The sequence below is a fragment of the Carcharodon carcharias genome, chromosome 17 (assembly GCF_017639515.1).
Source record: "Carcharodon carcharias isolate sCarCar2 chromosome 17, sCarCar2.pri, whole genome shotgun sequence".
Classification (NCBI taxonomy): domain Eukaryota; kingdom Metazoa; phylum Chordata; class Chondrichthyes; order Lamniformes; family Lamnidae; genus Carcharodon; species Carcharodon carcharias.
This window is the reverse complement of record NC_054483.1, coordinates 71565813-71587034: the sequence shown is the minus strand read 5'-3', so window position 1 is coordinate 71587034 and position 21222 is coordinate 71565813. Positions and strand designations below refer to the sequence as shown.

Genomic DNA, 21222 nt, shown 5'->3' with positions numbered 1-21222 from the left:
CTGAGTAACCAGGCATTCAGATTCATGGGACAGCATGAACCTACAGGATTTACATGAAGATCAGTAACAAGTTATGGCTTATCTATTCCAGTGTAAGTAAATTTGAACAGCACGATAAATCTTAATTACTGCAAAACAACCTCCCTGGTGCTGAAAATGAACTTTTACAAGGATGAAGTCTCATTCCTTCAGATTTTAATCAGTGTTGTACATTTTAAAATATCAAAAAAATCATTTTCTTTCTGTCTCTTTTTTCTCTCTCTCTTAATCCCATCTTTCTTTCCTTCTCAATTTTGCTTCCTGTACATGATTTGGCATTGAATTAAATATACTAACTAACATTCCCTGGTCCAGACTGGACGAACTTCAATTGGCCTTCAACCTGATTGGTTAAAGAGGTACAAGCTTGTTCACACGTGTGAACTAAAGTCCCCAGCAGAAATAGATTTCTAATCATTGCACCTTCCAGTGCAAAACTCTATGAAAAATCTGTGTAGGCAGGTGTAGGTACAATGAACACCCGGGGCTGAATTTTCCCCCCATCGGAGGGGCGGGGGGTTGTGCAAGGGCGGGTGGGAGCAAGCGCGAACCCAATTGGCACCCTGCCCGGAAGCGCTGAGCACTCCCAGTGCAGGCAGGGAGGGATTCCCTGAGTCCGGGTCTGCGTCCTCTGTGCCTCAGGGTGATTTGTTTAAGTTTTAAACATCTGAATAAAGTAATTAAAGACTTTTAAAACCTTTCCCCTCATGTGACAGTGTCACATGAGCTGAGACATGTCAATGAATTTTTTTTAAATTTTATTGAATTTTTAAACACTTTATGAAACCTCATCCCGTCCGTGGATGAAGTTCCATGAAAAATGCGAAGCCCGCCTGGGCTCTTCGCCTGCCCGCCAACCTTAAGGTTGATCGGGCAGCTCATTTAATTATATCAATTAGTTTTTAACAGGCCTTAATAGGCCTTTGACAGTTCGGCGGGTGTGCAGCCACCTCGGCTGTGTGCCTGCCAAACTGAAAATCTAAATGACTCGCGGTGATATCGGGACACCCACCCGACGTCACCGTGCATCATTTTATGCGTTAGCGCTGACTGGAAAATTCTCCCCTTAGTAAACCATAAGGCTGAGGAAGCTGAATTAATATCAGCAAAGATGATCATTAACTCTATGTGCTTTATTGACTGTTGTTTCAAAAGTGCATGTTGATGTAACTTTTACAAATTTTACAGCTTAGAAACTCTTCCAAGCCAGCTTCCCTGATAGAGTGAGTAGTGATTGCACTTTAAACTTTTATTGAACTCAGTAGAAATAGACATAAACCAAATAAAGCTAATATTGTATTGAAACTAAACATAATCATTTGGCAGTACAGAATTTGAGTATCGCTGAAAAAAGAGACATGTCGAAGCTTTTCGACTTGCGCTCTTCAGGACACTTCACGAGAATACCAAGATAGGAGGAAGACAACAATTTATACTGTATACGAAGAGAGTGCTGATTGATTGGCAAGTGGACTCTGTTTGGCAGAGGTGTTGCCATGGAGAATGCACCAGTGATGGGTGATTGATAGTTAACTGCCAAGCAATGTTTGAAATTTAAACCAGGCAGCTTAATCCTGATTGGCCAAGGCATTGCCCTGAGGAAAGGGTCAGCAAATGATTGTCACTTATTTTGTTTAGCTGAAACAAATGCAATGTGTGTACATGTTCTTTCAGCCTGCAAAGAACAGGGCCCTGTGTATTAATACATATACCTTCCAGTGTACACAACTGCAGCACATTGCGAGCCCGAGTGACAATCTTAAATTGGTTGTCAGTGTAATTCTTAGCACACTGAGGATTATTTGCTGTCCAATCGCAGAATCACATCTGATGTTGGAAATTGTGTTTTGAGTTTTGCAAGCATGGGCTGGTTGGGTACAGTCTGTACCTTATCCATTGCAACAGTGGCTGGGACAAGCTGTTTGATAAGATCCTCCAGTCTTTGGGGCGTAAGGCCTACCACTTTCATATTTCTGATATGTGGATGATATGCTTGCTACATTTAAATCTGCAGCTGCATGTAATAATTTCCTTACATGTCCTAATGGGCTCCATCCTGCACAGAAATTCACCTTTGAAGTGGAGCAGTCAAATGAACTCCCTTTCCTTGGCATACTACTTGAGAAATCTGCCAGGGGGTTCTCTACCACGGTTTACCACAAGCCTACTTTCACTGTTCAATATATGTGTTGGGATTCTTACCGTTCCACGATAAGATTGGTCTTATCAGCAACCTTGTAAATAGGGCCCGAACATTTGCTCACCATGCAAGCTTGATGCTGAAATAGGGCACATCAGAGGCATCCTGCAGGATAATGGCTACCCTGATCAGATCATTTTGCACTGTATATCATGCAAACGCATGAACGGGGCGAAAGCCGTCACTTTCGGCCCAGAAAAGTGCCCATCTACCCCAGATTACCCTGGAAGGGCAAGGTGTCTCAAAAATTTGAGCAACAGGTGAGGCTAGCTGTTTCACACTGCTACTATGCAGTAACAACACAAGTGGTACTCACCACTAACAGGATGCTGCCATCAAGCCAAAAAGACGTTCTGCCTATCAAACAAATGAGTAACGTGGCATATGAATTTCAGTACCAGTGTGATGCTGGTATGTAGGCTGTACGTCCCAAAGATTGGAGGATCTTATCAAACAGCATGTCCCTTCCACTGTTCGCAACTGACAAGGTACAGATCGTACCCAACCAGCCCGTGCTTGCAAAACTCTAAACACAGTGTCCAATATCGATATGATTCCACGATTGGACAACATTTGCTAAATAATCCTAATGTGCTAAGAATTACACTGACAACCAATTTAAGATTGTCAGTCAGGCTCACAGTGTGATGCATTTACATGTTTTGGAAGCTACATGTATTCTTGCAGTTCTTTGCAGACAGAAAGCACAAGTACACACATTATGCCTGTTTCAGCTAAACAAAATAAGTGACAGCCATTCACGGACTCATTCCTCAGGACAATGCCTTGACCAATCAGGGTCAAGCTTCCTGGTTAATTTCAAACAATGCTTGACAGTTAACTGTCATTCACCATCACAGGCACATTCTCCATGACAACATCTCTACCAATCAGAGTCCACTTGCCAACCAATCAGCACTCTCTTCAGATACAATATAAATTGTTGTCTTCCCCCTATCTTGGTATTCTTGTGAAGTGTCCTGAAGCGTGCAAGAGGAAAAGTTTGGACATGTTTCTTTTTTTCAGCAATATATAATCATTTAATTGTTTTCCTTTTATAAATAATAAATATTGATGCTAAAACACTTACTAAATAAATTCCTTGGTCCTTATGGCTTTATATGCATTCATTACTAGGCCTTCCATTTCACTGCTCAAATTAAGCCAGAGGACATGCTATTTCATAAGGAAAGGCACAATATACCATACAATGTCTTATTCTGCTGTAACTTGATGTGTACCTTCGTGGTCACAAGATGCAATGGTGTTGTGCCTTGCTAAGGTCATTTAGAAGCCAAATGGATATAGGCAGATTAAAAAATATTACAAAGTATTTAAAGCACAGAAGCAGAGAATTTAGCCCAACCACATCTATGCTAGTGTTTCTGCTTTGCACAAATCTCCATCCACCCTTCTTCAACTAACCTCATCAAGATATATTCCCTTTCTTTTCCCCTCATGTGCATATCTAGCTTCCACTTAAATACATCTATACTGTTCATCTCAACTACCCCTTGTGATGGTGAGTTCCACATTCTAACCACTCGCTGAAAAAAGAAAGTTTTTTTCCTGAATTCCTTAATGGATTTATTAGTTAATATCTTATACTCATAGCCTCCAGTTCTGGGCCTTTATTTCTGGGCCTGAATTTTCGATGGGATGGAAGGGATCTCCAACTTAGCCAAAATGGTGCTGGAGGCCCAAATTCAGAAGACTCACTCCCGAACTTGGCACACACCATTTTTGCCAGGGGAATGGGGACAGGTTGTAATTTGCACATCCGTGATTCACGGAGCCATCTACTCATGTTCAAAAGCCTTCAAACAGATCCAATTTCCGTTAGTGGGATATGCAAAACACGACTTATGGGCTTTAGACATTTCAGTACAAGGTCTAAAGCTGCCCGAGTCATCTGGAGTGTAGGGAACTCTTTTCATGAGGTAAGGGACTCCTTTGGGAGAGTTAACTTGCCCTTTGGGAGAAGTCAAGTGCCCTGTGGGATTGCTAAAAGTAGACATTGTGTCTAAAAAGTGGATAAACTCATTGGAACCGTCAAGCTGTCAAGGCATTTAAATCCTCAAGCTCTTTAATTTTTTTTTTAAAACCAGGCTGCTGTAACTGCTTACAATTTGACATCTGGTCTCAGCCCCAGGGACCAATTTTCTCTATGTCTGCTCTATCAAACACTTTCATAATCTTAAAGACCTGTATTGAGTCACCCCTCAGTGTTCTCTTTTCTAAAAAGAGCTCTAGCGTGCTAAATCTTTTGTGACAGATATCAGAGATCTGATTGGCTTTTTTCTTGTTGTTCTCTGTAAATCTGCATTCTGTGATGGTGTGGGAATGGGTTATGAATGAACTGGAAATAAGTTGTGCAAGTTGCATTGAGCATGAGTGAGCTGGTAACAGGTTGGACTTGATCGTCACTGGAGGAAAAGGTTCGGGGTTTGGTTCAGGACAGGTAGAATAATGTAGCTGAGGAATTCCTGAGCAAACACTCAGGACCACATGAACATGCAGAAAGCGGCTGCTCAGGAGTCCAGACAACAGTCTCTGAGCCAAACACATGCCAAGCAGCCCAAGCCTCAGGGAGACAAAGTTACTACAAAAAGTTCCAGCAGGGGGGTAATTTGTCAGTAAATTGAAACATTTTTGGGAACTGTCTTTTCACTCTTACATTTTTTCAACCAGCGTGTAGTTGGCAGACTGAAAATACAAAATGGTGACTGAAAAAAACAAAATGTTTTGAGCAATTTCATTGGTTTGCCTTCGTATTGGTAAGTTTTCCTGGTGCATCATTCAGGGCAGGCTTTTTATATATTTATTCGGTAGTTTTTCATTGGATATATATCTACTCAATTTGTGCACCTTTGACCATCTGTTTTGATTTGTCTCTCTTTGATGGCTCAAATTTTATTTCATAAAAGTGCAAGTGTGATGCATACATTACACATCAAGCACAACATCTTCAGTCTGACATAGTCTAATTACTGTTAAGTAAACTAAAGGTTCAGGTCAATTAAAGTTGAATTGTTGTTTGGTGAGGTAACTATTAAACTGAAAGTAAGAAGTGCGTTCAGAATTACCCGTCATTTGAAAGAATTTTGTGCATCTATAACAAATTGTGGTGTTTGGAGTGTGATATCTGTGATTTTAAAAAAAAAACATACCAAGTAATAAATAGTAGGATAGATGCACATGTAAGTTATTTTGATCCACAATGTACTTACTTGCTAGCAATATTTAATTCATGTAGCCGGGCAGATTAGCAGCAATAATGCAATATTTGCACTTATATTTGCTTTCTGTTACAACAATACATATTGCCCAAATGCCAGCTCACCACGAGTGCTACAGGCCATAATTCACTGTATTGTATAATGAATGGCACAAGTCAACATCTAAAGCTATCCAAGAGTGTCTCTTCACACATAAAATTACTCTCCTTAAACTCTGAACAACTGAATTCTGTATAGGCTTAGAGTGTTACCACTAGGAGATCATTTATACCATAGAATGGATCTGCTTAGCCTTACTTAACCGTTAACGCTATTATCTACATAGAATGGTGTTTCCACTTGAGTCAAAAATAACTACTAGGCAAAAGTATCGCAATAGTAAATTTAAGGATGAATTTCTACCATTGCTACTTTCATTTCTACTTACATCACTTGCCAAGCTTCCAACTTTCATACAATGTAGTGTACGGCTGTCCATACCTATCCCTTCATAATGGCCTTTCACTTGATTATGGTAGGCTTCTTTGTATTTGAGCTATACAGAAAGTAGAACAAGTTAATTCATTTATTGCATTTTCCGATCACAAACTACATAAACAGCATTAATTACCTGGGTCTCCATTTACTTGCTTTTAATCTTTGGGCATCAGTTTATGCTACAAATTAGGGTAGATAGTACCATTTAAGCTAACTTTACTATAATTGTAAAAGTTAATTTTCAGTGCCAAAGAGGTTGTTTAATAGTAATTTAAAATGTAACATGCAGTTAAAAATTCATTTACATTTGAATGAACAAGCCCTAGCTTTGGCAAGTTTTGTGGGTATCTAGTCAGCAAGTACCACAAATTCATACCCTTCAATGTACTTGAATGCCAAGTTTCTCAGCAAAATACCGGTTGTGTACAGCTTCTGGATCTTATTGTTCGATTTACTGTTAAATACAAGCACTGGTAGCCTCAGCAATATTTCTATCACAAAATCTACCATGTCAGAGCAAAGTATCAGCATCTGACTAAATTGAACTGCCTGTCATATGATCATTGGAGGAGAGTCACAGCAAAGATTGGGAAGTTTGATCTAGGGTAGGGATATTGGTGAGTGAGATATCAAATTTAAGTCGGTGCACTTTCTAATCCAGAAACCATAGTTTCAGTCTGTTCCTATTTAAAGGAGCACAAGTGAATCTCTAGTTAATCCCCACCAAATACATATAATTAAACACAATTAATATACAATTAACAATTACCACAAAATACAATAAATGCAATGATCACCTATCAAATTAAACTAATTAGTCTCTTAATTTAGTTCTAAAACCAACACAAAATTGTGATAACTCACATCACTGGTATATTTAGATAACTTAGCTATGTTCTTGAATTGAGGAGTCTCGCAGTAGTTAATGCTGTAGCCTTTAGATGAGTCTAGGTCCTTCTTGTATTCTATCTGAAAAATTTATAAGTAAAATAGTTAGTAACAGGAATATGAGGAAGCATCAAGAAAGGTATTTTGGGAAATTGTTTCCCAGTCCAATGATGATAAGTTCTGGTTCATGCAAGGTTGGAAAGCCCCTGAAATTGACACTGGGTCAGGATCCTGACATTAGCGAGCCCTCTTTTGGCTTTCCCCAGAGCGAACTGAAAGAGAGTCGAAATGCCCTTGGATTTGTAGGGTAAGTAATTAAGAAGTAGTTGAGTTAGTTAGAAAGTCAATTAAGACCTGTTTTAACTCTGAATTCTGGACTTTCCAGCCAAGAGACTTGTTTTCCAATGTATCAACAACTCACCAGATTCACCAAGGCAAGTGTATAGTGAGAAGAGCTTCGCCAATGAAACTGACAAGCTGTGGAGGCTTTGATTAGTTACAGGGGAAAAGTCCAGTGGGTTCCTGAGGCTGTAAACCCAATCAGAGGACCTTCAAGCTTGGAAGGAAGACAACCCACAGAGGTGCCTCCATCTTGGGGTGCTCTCTGATGAGGTATCTATTTTAATAAATGAAACAGTGGTCACAACTGCCAGGTCATCGCTGTGGGGGGAAACCCTCCAAAGGATGGCCAGTGGCCGCAGCAGTGTGGCTCGCTGATGGATGCAGCTCTGGTGGGGGTGGTGGAGGGAGGTGTTTAGAACAGCTGATCAGAACAGATCGCCCGCAAGCAAGCCACCCCAAGTACCTTCCGGCTTTGGACTCAGTTGGGGGCCCTGTCCGCTACCAGGAAGATCTTGGTGGTATTCCAAAACAGCCCATAAAAATGGGCAATTAATTATTCACATTGGCAACCCTGCCACTGCCAAAAGGAAGCGAGTCAGTGCTACACCACCTCCAGCAAGATTGCACAGAGTCAGGAACGGGTCAGACTATGCCTAGTTTTTGTTACTTTCCTCCTAGTCCTTCATATCCATCCTCACAGGACTTGCAAGATTCCACCTTCAATATGAACTTCAGTTTAATGGTAATTAGGGAATAATTGATATTGCTGCATGAATATGTCTTTTTTCTCACTAATGTAACTTGAGCTGTATTGTCTTCCAGTTGATTGTTTATTATTCTACCTTCATCCAAGTTGTTCCAAACCATAGACTTTTTCCCAACTGATTAGCTGACCAGCCAAATTGGGCAAATGCATCTGTCAATGGCACTGTTGAACTGGTTCTTTAAGGTGAACAAGAGAGATTAAATTTCTCTTTTCTCCCTATGAGAAAGCATCTATCATTCTAATGAAATGGCATGAGATTTGTTACGTGCATTGTCTCCCATAGATTTGCAAATCAATAGCATGTAATTTTTTGCCAACCTCAGGAATCATAAATCAAAATACAACGATTAATTTATTTTTTAAAATTCATTCATGGGATGTGGGCTTCGCTGGCTGGGCCAGCATTTATTGTACCTACACCGCATAGACTGCAGTGGTTCAAGAAGGCAGCTCACCACCATCTTCTCAAGGGTAATTAGGGATGGGCAATAAATGTTGGCCCAGCCAGCGAAGCCCACATCCCGTGAATGAATGAATAAATAAATAAATAAATAATAAACTAATTATTGCAACCTGATACTATCCATTGAGTCTTTGAGAAGATGAAAGCAAGGTATTTAATTGTTTCTGCCTTTAAACGTATAGTGTTCTTTAATAAAAACTAAATTTTATTATTTTAAAATTATCCATTTCTCAAATGCTCTTCTGTGGGATTGTGACTCCATGCTTTAAAGTTTAATTATTCAGGGCCAGAGAGGTTGTTCATAGGATTGATGGCTTAGTACACCATTAAAACTCAGGTTTTCCCGATTGAACAAGAGTTAACATGTTCATTGGTTTTCAAAGGGAAAGTAGCGTGTATAAAGTTGAATTTCAAGTCGAATCACTGATTCTTGTGTTGATTGCATGAAGCATACAACAGCGCACCCTGTGGAGGAACAGAGTACCACCCACCGAAATTTCTGAATTTCCACAGTTAACATGCACGCATGGATCAGAAGCTGCTGTTGATTTTACACAGTAATGACAGCAAGCACTGACAGTTTCACCTTCATTACAAACACAAATTCTGGGCCACAGAATTTTTATCTTTTATTAGGCTTGCTAGAGATAAAGATTACAATTACAGAGATGAAGGCATAACACCCATGTATTTCTGGCGCACGTTATTATTAACACTAGAAGGAAATGTTTATATATGGTACAGGTTTCCACACAACATACTCAATGGGTAGAAAATCCCACCATATATATCCGCCTAATAAAAACATCAGGCTGTTCAGTACAAATACCAGATCACGTTGTAAACTGTTTTATTTTTAATTTATTCACAACAAACCAATAAAACAATAAAATGTTCACTCTTTAAAGTAAGACAATGAATTTTGTTAAAAATTAGGAGCTAGAAACACTTTGTTCAAAGTTCTCCCAACAGTGTAAGAATCTGATTTGCAGAATTAATTATACTTTCTTTACCTCACTGACAAGCTTGTTGACTTCCTTAACATGCTTCATCGCTAAGTTTTCTTCAGCAGTTAGTATGTGGTACTGGGCTGATCCCTTCATTGTTGTTAGATCTTTTTTGTATTTTATCTGCAATCATAAAACAATTTGGCTCTTAAGCTATGCTTAAGCATATACATTAAATACTGGAAACCTTGATGAGGTGCTTAAAACCTAGAAGTGAACATAAATTCTCAGTTTCAAAAGTCTAAATACAGAATTTTCCCTTCCAGACTAAGTTCCATGGTGGGAACAGGAGGCAGGCCCACAGAGGCCGGTAAGTATTTTGCGCAATTTTACATGACCCTGAGCTTGGGAGTTTGGCAACATTTTGCACGGCGAGGCAAGCTGGATGGCTTGCATCTCACCATCCTATCCGGGTGCTATTTTTAAAAGGTGTCCAGACATAACTGACCCACCATTGAAGATGGAAGATGGACCTTCAGGAACACTCTGAAGAAAAAAGATGGAACTCCTAAAGAAAGAAGATGTCACTCCTAAAGAAAGAAGATGTCACTCCTGAAGAAAGAAGATGTCACTCCTGAAGAAAGAAGATGTCACTCCTGAAGGAAGAAGATGTAAATCCTGAAGGGAGGAAATGTAAATCCTGAAGGAAGGAGATGGAACTCTTAAAGGAAGAAGGTGTCACCTCCTGATGGAGGAAGATGTCACTCTTGAAGCAAGACGCTGTCACTCCTGAAGAAAGAAAATGGAACGCCTGAAGGAAGAATATGTCACTCCTGAAGGGAGGAGATATAAATCCTGAAGGAAGGAGATGGAACTCTGAAGGAAGAATATGTCACTCCTGAAGAAAGAAGATGTCACTCATGAAGGAAGAAGATGTCACTCCTGAAGAAGGAAGATGTCACTCATGAAGGAAGAAGATGTCACTCCTGAAGAAAGAAGATATCACTCCTGAAGAAAGAAGATATCACTCCTGAAGGAAGAATATGTCATTCCTGAAGGAAGAAGATGTAAATCCTGAAGGGAGGAGATGGGACTCTTAAAGGAAGAAGGTGTCACTCCTGATGGAGGAAGATGTCACTCCTGAAGGATGAAGATGGAACTCCTGAAGGATGAAGATGGAACTCCTGAAGGACAAAAATGTCACACCTGAAGAGAGAAGATGGAACACCTGAAGAGAGATGTCACTCCTGAAGAGAGATGTCACTCCTGAAGGAAGAAGATGTCACTTCTGAAGAAAGAAGGTGGAACTCCTGAAGGAAGATGTAAATCCTGAAGGGAGGAGATGTAAATCCTGAAGGAAGAAGATGGAACTCTTAAAGGAAGAAGGTGTCACTCCTGATGGAGGAAGATGTCACTCCTGAAGGATGAAGATGTCACTCCTGAAGGAAGATGATGTCACTCCTGAAAAACGGAAATGGAACTCCTGAAGGAAGAACATGTCACTCCTGAAGAAAGAAGATATCACTCCTGATGGAAGAGAATTTCACTCCTGATGGAAGAAACTGTCACTCCTGAAGAGAGAAGATGTCACTCCTGAAGAAAGAAGATGTCACTCCTGAAGAGAAAAGATGGAACACCCGAAGGAAGAAGATGTCACTCCTGAAGGAAGATGATGTCACTCCTGAAGAGAGAAGATGGAACACCTGAAGAAAGGAGATGGACCTCCAGAAAGACACTGAAGATGCAAGATGGACCTCTTCGAAGACACTGAAGCTGGAAGATCCACCTGATAGATGCTCCACCCAGCCACTGTTGCGTGTTCCAGGGTCCATGGTCGCTGAAGCCTCCTTCCAGAACTCCGGAGGCAGCCACAGGCCATCTTCAGGTAAGTGCCGATATGTACAAGCTACATTGGTTCAGACGTGTTCAGAACCAGTGTGATTTCCCACTGGCGGCATGGATTTATCAGGCATTGTGGGGGGAGTTGACGATTCTGGTCAGGCCTTCCTCTGAATCCCATTAGAGGAATGCAAACCAGCTTCCCACCAGCCTCTGGTTGGAATTGTAACCCACCATAGCGGGCGGGAGTGGAAGATGCTGCCATCATTTTACACCAGCAGCAAACAGATTTTTGGAGCTCCCACTGCACTGCGCACCCCCCCCCCCCACCTCCCCCCCCCCCACCTCCCCCCCCCTCCCCCACCCCCCACCTCCCCCCCCCACCCCACCTCCCCCCCCCACCACCCCCCCCCCCACCACCTCCCCCCCCCCCACCCCCCCCCCCCCCCCCCCACACCTCCCCCCCCCCTCCCCCACCCCCCCACCTCCCCCCCCACCACCCCCCCCCCTCCCCCCCCCCACACCTCCCCCCACCTCCCCCCCCCACCACCTCCCCCCCCACCACCCCCCCCCCCCACCTCCCCCCCCACCACCCCCCCCCCTCCCCCACCCCCCACCTCCCCCCCCCACCACCTCCCCCCCCCCTCCCCCACCCCCCACCTCCCCCCCCACCACCTCCCCCCCCCACCACCCCCCCCCTCCCCCCACCTCCCCCCCCACCACCTCCCCCCCCCCCCCACCTCCCCCCCCACCACACCCCCCCCCTCCCCCACCCCCCCCCCCCCCCACCTCCCCCCCCACCACCGCCACCCACCCAGCATTAAACCCACCACAGGGGGCATGGGGAAATTCCGCCTTAAGACTTCTTTGCCTCTTAAGTGATGATATGAATTTAATTAGCTAGCAATAAATGTGGCCTAGTCTGTACATAAACTCCAATTGCTAGCCAGAAAACAAAATAACAATGTGAATGAACAAGTAAACCTTACTCAAAGGCTAATAAAGTATTGGAATAAATATTGTAAATCTAAGTAAAATATCAAAATAAAATGTAAATTCATACCTCAAACCATGTCTAATTCTAAACCTGTTAAAAGTGAGATGTGCTAGGATGTAACATGCATGCTATATTTTTAGAATACTACTCTTATGTCCTCTGAAACATATACCTCTAGTGTATTTTTCTTTTATTCTGAAGAACAATTCAATTATTGAACAAATGTTTTATTTTATTCTGGGCAGGTACATATTTTTCTCCTGTTCATATTTATTGTAGTATTATTTCAGATTAATTTATCGAGTATGATTAAATCTTTCATGGTCTTTGAAATGTAAATGAACAAGTAGCTGATAAACCCTATCATGGTTTAATTAAAGCATCAACCAGTCTTCAATCAAACATTAACCTTATAAGGATTCTAAAATTAAAATAGCCTCAGCTACTTCTTTTGTTGATGAATAGGTATATGTTGAAACGATTCTATTACTCAGGAGATGTCTATCAACTTTTCAACTGTTTAAAATCAACATTTTAAACTTCTGCGTTCTTGTATTTCTTGCATACTTTAATTCTTCCTGTTTCTCCTCTGAGCTACAAAAAACTCCCTTTCAAGTTATGTTCTACAATCTTCACTTTTTACTTGGTTAACAAATGGAGATAGAGGAGATAGGTTCATAGTGCAGAGTACCTGAGTTTGAAAAAATAAAGAAGAAAACAAGGTCAACCAGGAAGTAGTGATTAGGTTATGATAACCATGGCCTGAATTTTTCATCTGGTGTGCAGGGCTGGGTCTGACACACCGCCACCTAAAATGATGCGCGATGACATCGGATACGCATCCTGCCGTCATCACGGAGTCTCGCGATGTTTTCTTCGGCGGGCGCTTGCCAGAGTCGGCTGCAAGCTCGCCGATAACTGATAGGCCTATTAAGGTTGTTAACGAATTAATTAATGTCATTGTTTACGCTGCCCGTCCAACCTTAAGGTTGGCAGGCAAACGAAAAGGCCAAGAGGCCTTCACGTTTTTTAGGAAACCTCATCCATGAGCGGGATGAGGTTTCCTAAAGCTTTTATTGATTAAATTTTTTAAATTTCTGACATTTAAAAACATGTCCCGTCTCATGTGGCACAGTGACATGAGGGGACATGTTTCTTTAAATTTTCGTTGGTTTTATTAATGTCTTTAACAAGCGTTTCAGTCTCCCCGAGGCAGCTCTGTGCCTCAGGGAGATTGAAGCACTCTTTTGCGTGTGTGCACGGAACACTACTGCTCACGTAGTACGCTGGACAGGCCTTAATTGGCCCGTCCACGTAAAATGGCGCAGAGTCGATTGTGGGTGGAGACCACCCCCGCCCGCTCCCGCCGAGCCCGCCCGCAGCCTGAAAAAATTCAGGCCCATGAGTTTTAACAGCTTGAATATTGGAGAGGAAAAGTGGGATGAAGAAATTCCACATTTTGAGGCCCTGGGAACAAATGAGTTAGATTAGGGGACCGTACAAAATGTCTTCATGTAAGTGTGGGAGTAAACAGGAGGAAGAGCATGTGGGATGATGTATTTAGTGCTTAGAAAAGACAAGAAAGGAAAGTTGAGATAGGCACTTATCAAACTGATATCATTTGTAGATTATAGTAGATAACATAAGGAGGCCAATAATAAGGAGGGAATAGACTATATATATGTTACATATACATTTATATTTTATGAAAGTTTGGAGGAAAGATTTTGGGCTGCATATTAGGAAGGGGCAGACAGATTGCATGGCCGGAAACAAAGGCGGTCTGGAGCCAACCCTTTCCACGCCAGCTCACCCCACAGCCATAACACACTGCGGACAGGTAGAATAAGGACAGTGTGAGACCTCCAGCCCTCACCGGGGAACAAGTCCTGCCCTTGGGATTAGCCGGCAGCTCCAGCAGACCAGGCAATGCCAACAGCTCATTAGTGGGCATTGCCGGGACTGCAACGAGGAAGCAGAAGACCCAATGGATCCCAGAGGCCGGTAAGTCCAGGATCTTGGGCACAGAGGGTTTGGGCAGTTTTGAGAGGGAGCGGGAGAGGCAGTGGGGGGGGGGGGGGGGGGTAGGTAGGGGTGGTCTATTTAATGGAGCAGGAGGGAAGAAAGGAAGGGAGGCTACTATCTTAAGGGACTGCCCCCCAATGTGCAAAGGGCACCCCTCCCTCCAAAAAGATGGTGCCCCCTTTATTCCCGCCCTTTGAAGAAGTTTTTTTTTAAAAAGTGATTTACCGACTCCCATCTGACTTCCCCAATCAACAGATTTATGGTGTAGGCAGCATATTATCAAGGTCTGAAGAAGGGTCATATGGATTCGAAACGTCATCTCTGTTTCCGTCTCCACAGATGCTGTCAGACCTGCCGAGTTTTTCCAGCTCTTTCTGCTTTTGTTTCAGATTTCCAGCATCCGCAGTATTTTGCTTTTATCTTAGTGTTGGAAAGTGTCAACTAGTTTGGGAAAATTAACATGCTTTTGTAAAAGAGAAGTTGTGTCCAACTAATCTACTAAAGTTTCTTGACCATCACTGAAGTTGCATATCAAGGTGTCTAAACGGATGTCTGGATTTTTAGAAGGTTTTTGATAAAGTGCAACCTAAGAAATTGCCAATTAAAAGTGAAGCACATGGCATATAAGCAATTTCATGGCATGGAAATTGGTTTTAGTACAGAAGAGACAGGCTGGTGATATAAAAAGGATATTCTCATACAGGATGGCTGCAACACAAGGTATCTCCGGGATACAACCTCAGCTTCCCACTACAGGGGGTAGTTTTGCAAGTCTCAGTTCCTGGTTTGGAGCTTCACAAGAACAGAGAATAGGTTGAAGAATTGGGCCTCTAGTGCACTATCTATGACCTGTACCTGACTAACAAGGTTTCATCCCACAAGCAGAGACCTGCTTATTACTGCTTATATATACATTTCCTGAATTAAGCACATATGAAATAGGAGCAGGAATAGATCATATGCGCCCCCCTCAAGCCTGCTCCACCATTCAATAAAATCATGGCTGATCTTCTGTCTCAACTCCAACTCCCTGACTGCTCCCCAGACCCTTTGATTCCTTGAGAGATCAAAAATCTATCTCAGCCTTAAACATACTCAACAATCATGCACCAATTAGGCCTCTCTGGTAAAGAATTCCAAAGATTCACAACTCCCTAAGTGACAAAGGATTTGAAATAGATGTTTGGAGATCACACTGAATTGGGATGTTCTTGAGCTTTGCAGAGCATGAAAAAAGGTTGTTGAGGAGAAAAGAAGTGTTTGACAAGACAAAGGAAACTCAACTTTTGAAAGCAGCTTTAGAAGTGGAGGAAACTTGGGAACCCCATTCAACATTCGAAGAGATGGTGCAACCAAAATCATTGACCATGAAGGTGAAAGGGTGGAGCCATGGGCCCTGAAATTGCCAGACAGGTTACGCCGGCTCTTCATTGTCCACCTGGAGGTTCTGCCAGTCTCTAGCGAGAATTATGGTGGGCGACTAGGTGAGTCCTCACAGAATTTCAGGACAATAGTTTCTATGGGAAAGTGCCAATTGCAAGAGCATGGGAAACTAATCTGCTTCTGTTGTTGCCAACAATGGTATGAAGGATGTAAAAATAAAGATTCTCTTTGCAATCTTACCACTCCTGAGAAATTCCCTACACTAACGTGGATGAGACTGGGAACTTAAGTGCTGGTAATCATGGACACAAATTCATTTCAGTTCTGTGCAGCTCTCCATCAGTTTCTGAGCATGTTGTTATTTTCACCCCACAACAGTATCAATGGAAGACCTGTTACTCCCTCTAGTACTTACATCACTTGCAAGTTCATTAGCCTTCTTGGCATTGTAGTATGCTGGTGTGATCATAGCAGGGAAACTGCCTTTCCCTCTAGTTTCCTCGGAATCAGCAGAGTACTCAGGCTACAGAAGTAGAAGAAAATTACAGCAATCAAAAGTAAAATATTCTTATATGCAAGGTTATATTTAAGGATCATATTATCTGGCACTTCATTGCGAAACTACTGAAAATCAACCTAATAGTAAAGCAATAAAAGCTTTCTAAACATATTGTACATAAAAATCACAATCTTGTAATTCACACCTGGGCATTCATTATCATAAATATGGAAGCCTGTGGTACGGCTCAATGTGTGATTCCTTTAACAGTTGTAATGGTAATGGGTAAACTCTCAGCAGTCCTACTGAAAGTGCTTAGGAACTCAGAATGGGATCATTTACTGACATCCCATTTCTGGCAAGAAGCCCTGCCTCCCAAGAGCACATATCAGAAATTACAGCCCAGAGCGTGCATGATTTCTCTGACCATTCAAAACAATGTTTAGGAGATTACGCACAGCACATCAGAACTTTCAATATGCACTCTTGACGGCTGAGACTCCCCACTGGAAACCAAAAATAGAAGATTACTCCTTACACAGCCACCTCTTTGTATTAGGTTCAGGCAGCTCTGAGTTCAGTGATAAATGGCACAGTGTTGAATTAAAGTGAAGAGTTCTAAGATTGCGGGCACAGGAATATAAACTCTAGGGTAAAAATTCATCGGCATCTGATTTTTGGGCACAAAGCAAGTGATAGGACTGCAATGCATGTCTGAAACTAGAGACCGAATGGGCTAAGCTGCTGGCTCTTCTGCACCTCCATTGGCAGCTTGCCCATTTGCAGAAATCAATATCAGCCACTTGCCTCACTGACCTGAAGGTGAAAGTGAGTTTCAGTGGACAGAAGGAGCAGGTATATTGGGTCAATCGAATACTATCCTGCTCCTCTGGTCAATTTTTATAATTCAATTTTAAAAAACAATGTCCCATTTGCTGGGTATTCACCACTTCAGCTGAAGCAATCATTTACAGCGAGTGCAGAGTAAGCCCAGCTTCTAGTGCACTCCATAATATCCATTTTAGCAGAGGTGGCCTAGAGTATGTAAATGGTGGACCCACGTCCTATTTTGGGCAGTTACTAAGGTCTTCTGAAAAATGGTCTGGCTCAATATTGGGTTGGATGTACTTCACAGTACCTTTGAAAACAGAATGTTAGCTCCCGAAATTGGATATTGTTGCACCAGTTTTACATCCACTAAACAGGATCACCAATGTTCAGTTTCTACCTCCTTTATTTTTACAACTAAGTAGTCATGCAGAAGTCCTCCACGTTGAAGTCCATATATAATTGTGTGTCTTTTAAAATGTTATTTTTAGCTGGAGAGGGAAGGCTGCGAGTGGCCCACTCATATTGGATGAGTGTTGTATAGAATGGATACTAATGCAATGGTGAACTGAAAATAATTTCAGCTCCCATTAAGGAGGAATGTGAGGCAGAATAGAAAGAAAAATATCAACGTTAACTGTCAATTTAAAATATTCTTATCACTGATTAATGCCTCATATATTTTATGAACGAGTTGATTAGGAAATAGTTTTTTGTTAAAACAACATGGAAATAATTCAAAAAAGCAGGTGATCAAGGAAATATAGAGAAAAGAGCTCTTTCAGCAGCCATATTGCTTTTTGCTATATAACCAACCTGACTGTACTTTACTGAATTCTCTCTTGTCATGGCAACTTGAGCTCCTGCTGCTTGGCTCCATTTTCCCTTAATGTTCTTCTCATAGTCTTCGTGGTATTTAAGCTGGCAGAGAAAATTAAAAAGAAAATTAGCAAAATCATGCAACGTTAGCAAGTGTTACATTTTTTAAATTGTCTTTTTAGTGGCGGGCTCCAACAGCCCCTTTAAGGACAGCTGGTATGATGCTCGGTGCTTGAAAAGACTGCCCACAGTGTGCATAGCATGATCCACAATCAGGTGCAATCCAATATGGCAAAGAGCCTGAAACTAGTGTTGGGGCCCTCACCAGTACAGGCAATGTGCTTAACGTCTGTTGTAGGCAGGTACCCTGGATGACTACAGGATACTACCTGGCCTGTGGGATATTTCCAGTAGGGACTGAGCATGACAGTGCTCCATACCATATTGAACCCTTCAGTACCACTTCCTGTTTGAGATACGTATGCAGCACAATTAACTTCCTGGGCTACTTTCTTTTAAAAGTAAACATACAACATTACAAAAATCACTATTGAATTTCAGAGTCCTGCTAACTTTGCAGATTCTGAGCAACAAATGCTTGCCGTAAAAAGCATGCAGCTCTAACTTACAATTGTAAATGTGCCATTACAGTTCTACATTGCCCTACCATGTGATAGATTGGCTAATTTTACCATCCGATGTCCGCAGAAGATGATACTGCTTCACATTAATTAAACTGCAATGTGTTTCTTTACAAGAAATTTTTATTAATGGATGACTGTACCACACTGGAATTAGACATAAGTAATTTTTAAAATATTACTAACATAGCTGAGCAAACTTTATGCACAACATTAATATATCCCATCCCAATTTTGGAGCTAGAGGTCAATATAAATACTACAGTTGTATAAATAACCTACCAGACTTTAATAAACACAAAAAACTTACATGAAGGGTGGGATTTTTCAAATCATGCCTGAAGTCAATGGACATTTTTCTGGTCCATTAAATTTTCCATCCCACCCATGACAATTCATGGGCAGGGCCAGAAAATTTAGGCCAAAATGTCTATTTTAATTGTGAAAAAAGCCCGCCTTGGAAATGCACAACCATTTTCCTATTAGTACCAGTGCCCTATTACTCTGATTAATGATACAGATTCTCCATTTGAAATGGGATACATGTGGCTCGTTACTAGGTAAAAATACATCATGGAAATAGGCACTCTGACCCAAGGGAATGCTGCACTGTCAAAGGTGTCATCTTTCAGCTGAGATTTTAAATTGATGCTCCATCTGCTCTCTCAGGTGGTTGTAAAATACGGCACTATTTTGAAGAAGAGCAGGAGAGTAATCCCCGCTGCCCTTGCCATCTCTATCAAATCTCCTCTTAGCCTTCATCTCTCCAAAGAGAACAGTCCCAACCTCTCCAATCTATCCTCATAGCTGAAGTTCTCATCCTTGGAACCATTCTGGTAAACCTCTTCTGCACTTTCTCTAATGTGTTCACATCCTTCATGTAATGTGGCACCCAGAACTGTACAAAGTATTCCAGCTGAGGTCTAATGAGCATCTTACATAAATTCAGCATAACCTCCCTGCTCTTGTGCTCTATGCCCCTACTAATAAAGCCCAGGATACCATATGCTTTATTAACTGCTCTCTCCGCCTGTCTTGCCACCTTCAATGATCTATGCACATATACACCCAAGTCTTTCTGCTCCTGCACCCACTTCAAAATTTCACCCTTTATTTCATTTCATCTGCCCATGTTCTTCATGCATCACCTCACACTTCTCCACATTGAACTTCATCTGCCACCTATCTGCCCATTCCACCAACTTGTCTATGTCCTCTTGAAGATCCACACCATCCTCCTCACAGTTCACAACACTCCCAAGCTTCGTATCATCTGAAAATTTTGAAATTGTCCCTGCAGACCAAGATCTATATCATTAATATATATCAGCAAAAGCAAGGGCTCCAATACCGACCCCTGGGGAACTCCACTACAAATCTTCCTCCAGCCCGAAAAATATCCATTGAAAAATATCTCTGCTTCTTATTTTTCAGCCAATTTTGTACCCACATTGCTACTGTCCCTTTTATTCCTTTTCTCACAAATCTGTTGTGTGGCACTGTGTCAAATGCCTTTTGAAAGTCCACATACACCACATTAACAGCATTACCCTCATCGACCTTTTCCGCTACCTCTTCAAAAAACTCCAGCAAGTTAGTTAAACATGATTTCCCCTTTAGAAATCCATGCTGGCTCTTCCTTGTCAACCCATATTTTTCCATGTGACTACTAATTCTATCCTGAGTAATTGTTTCTAGAATTTTGCCCACCACTGAAGTTAAACCAACTGGTCTGTAATTGCTGGACTTATCCTTACAACCTTTTTTGAAAAAGGACGTAATGGTTGCAATTCTCCAGTCCTCTGGCACCACCCGAGTCTAAGGAGGACTGAAAGATTATGGCCACTGCCCCTGCAATTTCTACTCTCACTTCTTTCACTATCCTTGGGTACATTTCATTCGGTCCTGGTGTCTTGTCAACTTTAAGTACTGACAGTCTATTCAACACTTCCTCCTTGTCAATTTTGAACCCTTCTAGTGACAGAGTTTCCTCACCTGTCACCATAGCCTGGGTAGCATCTACCTCCTTGGTAAAGATGGATGCAAAGTATTCATTTAATACCTCAGCCATGGCCCCTTCATCCATGTGTAAATTCTCTTTTAGTGTCCCTAATCGCCCATTTTCCTCCTTTTGCCACCCTTTTACTACTTATATATCTATGGAAGACTTTGGGATTACCCTTTATGTTGGCTGCCAGTCTTGTCATAATTGCACTTCGCTTCTCTATTATGCTTTTTCACCTCCCCTTGAACCTTCTATATTCCCCTTGGTTCTTAATTGTATTTTCTATCTGACTGACTCCTATTATAATGCTAAAATAAAAGCAAAAAACTGCGGATGCAGGAAATCCAAAACAAAAATAAAAATACCTGGAAAAACTCAGCAGGTCTGGCAGCATCTGCGGGGAGGAACACTGTTAACGTTTTGAGTCCGTATGACTCTTCAACAGAACTAAGTAAAAATAGAAAAGAGGTGAAATACAAGCTGGTTTAAGGGGGGTAGAGGTGGTTAGAAGGCCAGTGATAGGTGGAGATAGCCAAAAGATGTCACAAACAAAAGGACAAAGAGGTGTTGACAGTGGTGATATTAGCTAAGGAATGTGCTAATTAAGGGTAGAAAGCAGGACAAGCAAGGTACAGATTGCCCTAGTGGGGGTGGGGTGGGGTGAAGGGAAGGGATCAAAATAGGCTAAAAAGTAGAGATAAAACAATGGATGGAAATACATTTAAAAACAATGGAAATAGGTGGGAGAAGAAAAATCTATATAAATTATTGGGAAAAAAGGCGGGGGATCGGAAAGGGGTTGGGGATGGAGGAGAGAGTTCATGA

General features: G+C 41.8%; 1 protein-coding gene across 2 annotated transcripts in view; it reads right to left on the bottom strand.

Annotated features, from left to right (window-relative positions):
• The window catches only part of LOC121289921 (nebulin-related anchoring protein), a 116551-nt gene that overhangs the window by 82787 nt on the left and 12542 nt on the right, over positions 1 to 21222 (bottom strand). For both annotated transcript variants that reach the window (XM_041209899.1, XM_041209900.1), the window contains 5 exons: positions 17749 to 17853; positions 16021 to 16128; positions 9428 to 9544; positions 6820 to 6924; positions 5906 to 6013 (listed from right to left, as the gene is read on the bottom strand). In XM_041209899.1, coding sequence (XP_041065833.1) covers positions 5906 to 6013; positions 6820 to 6924; positions 9428 to 9544; positions 16021 to 16128; positions 17749 to 17853 — 543 coding nt within the window. The remainder of the gene's footprint in view (positions 1 to 5905; positions 6014 to 6819; positions 6925 to 9427; positions 9545 to 16020; positions 16129 to 17748; positions 17854 to 21222) is intronic.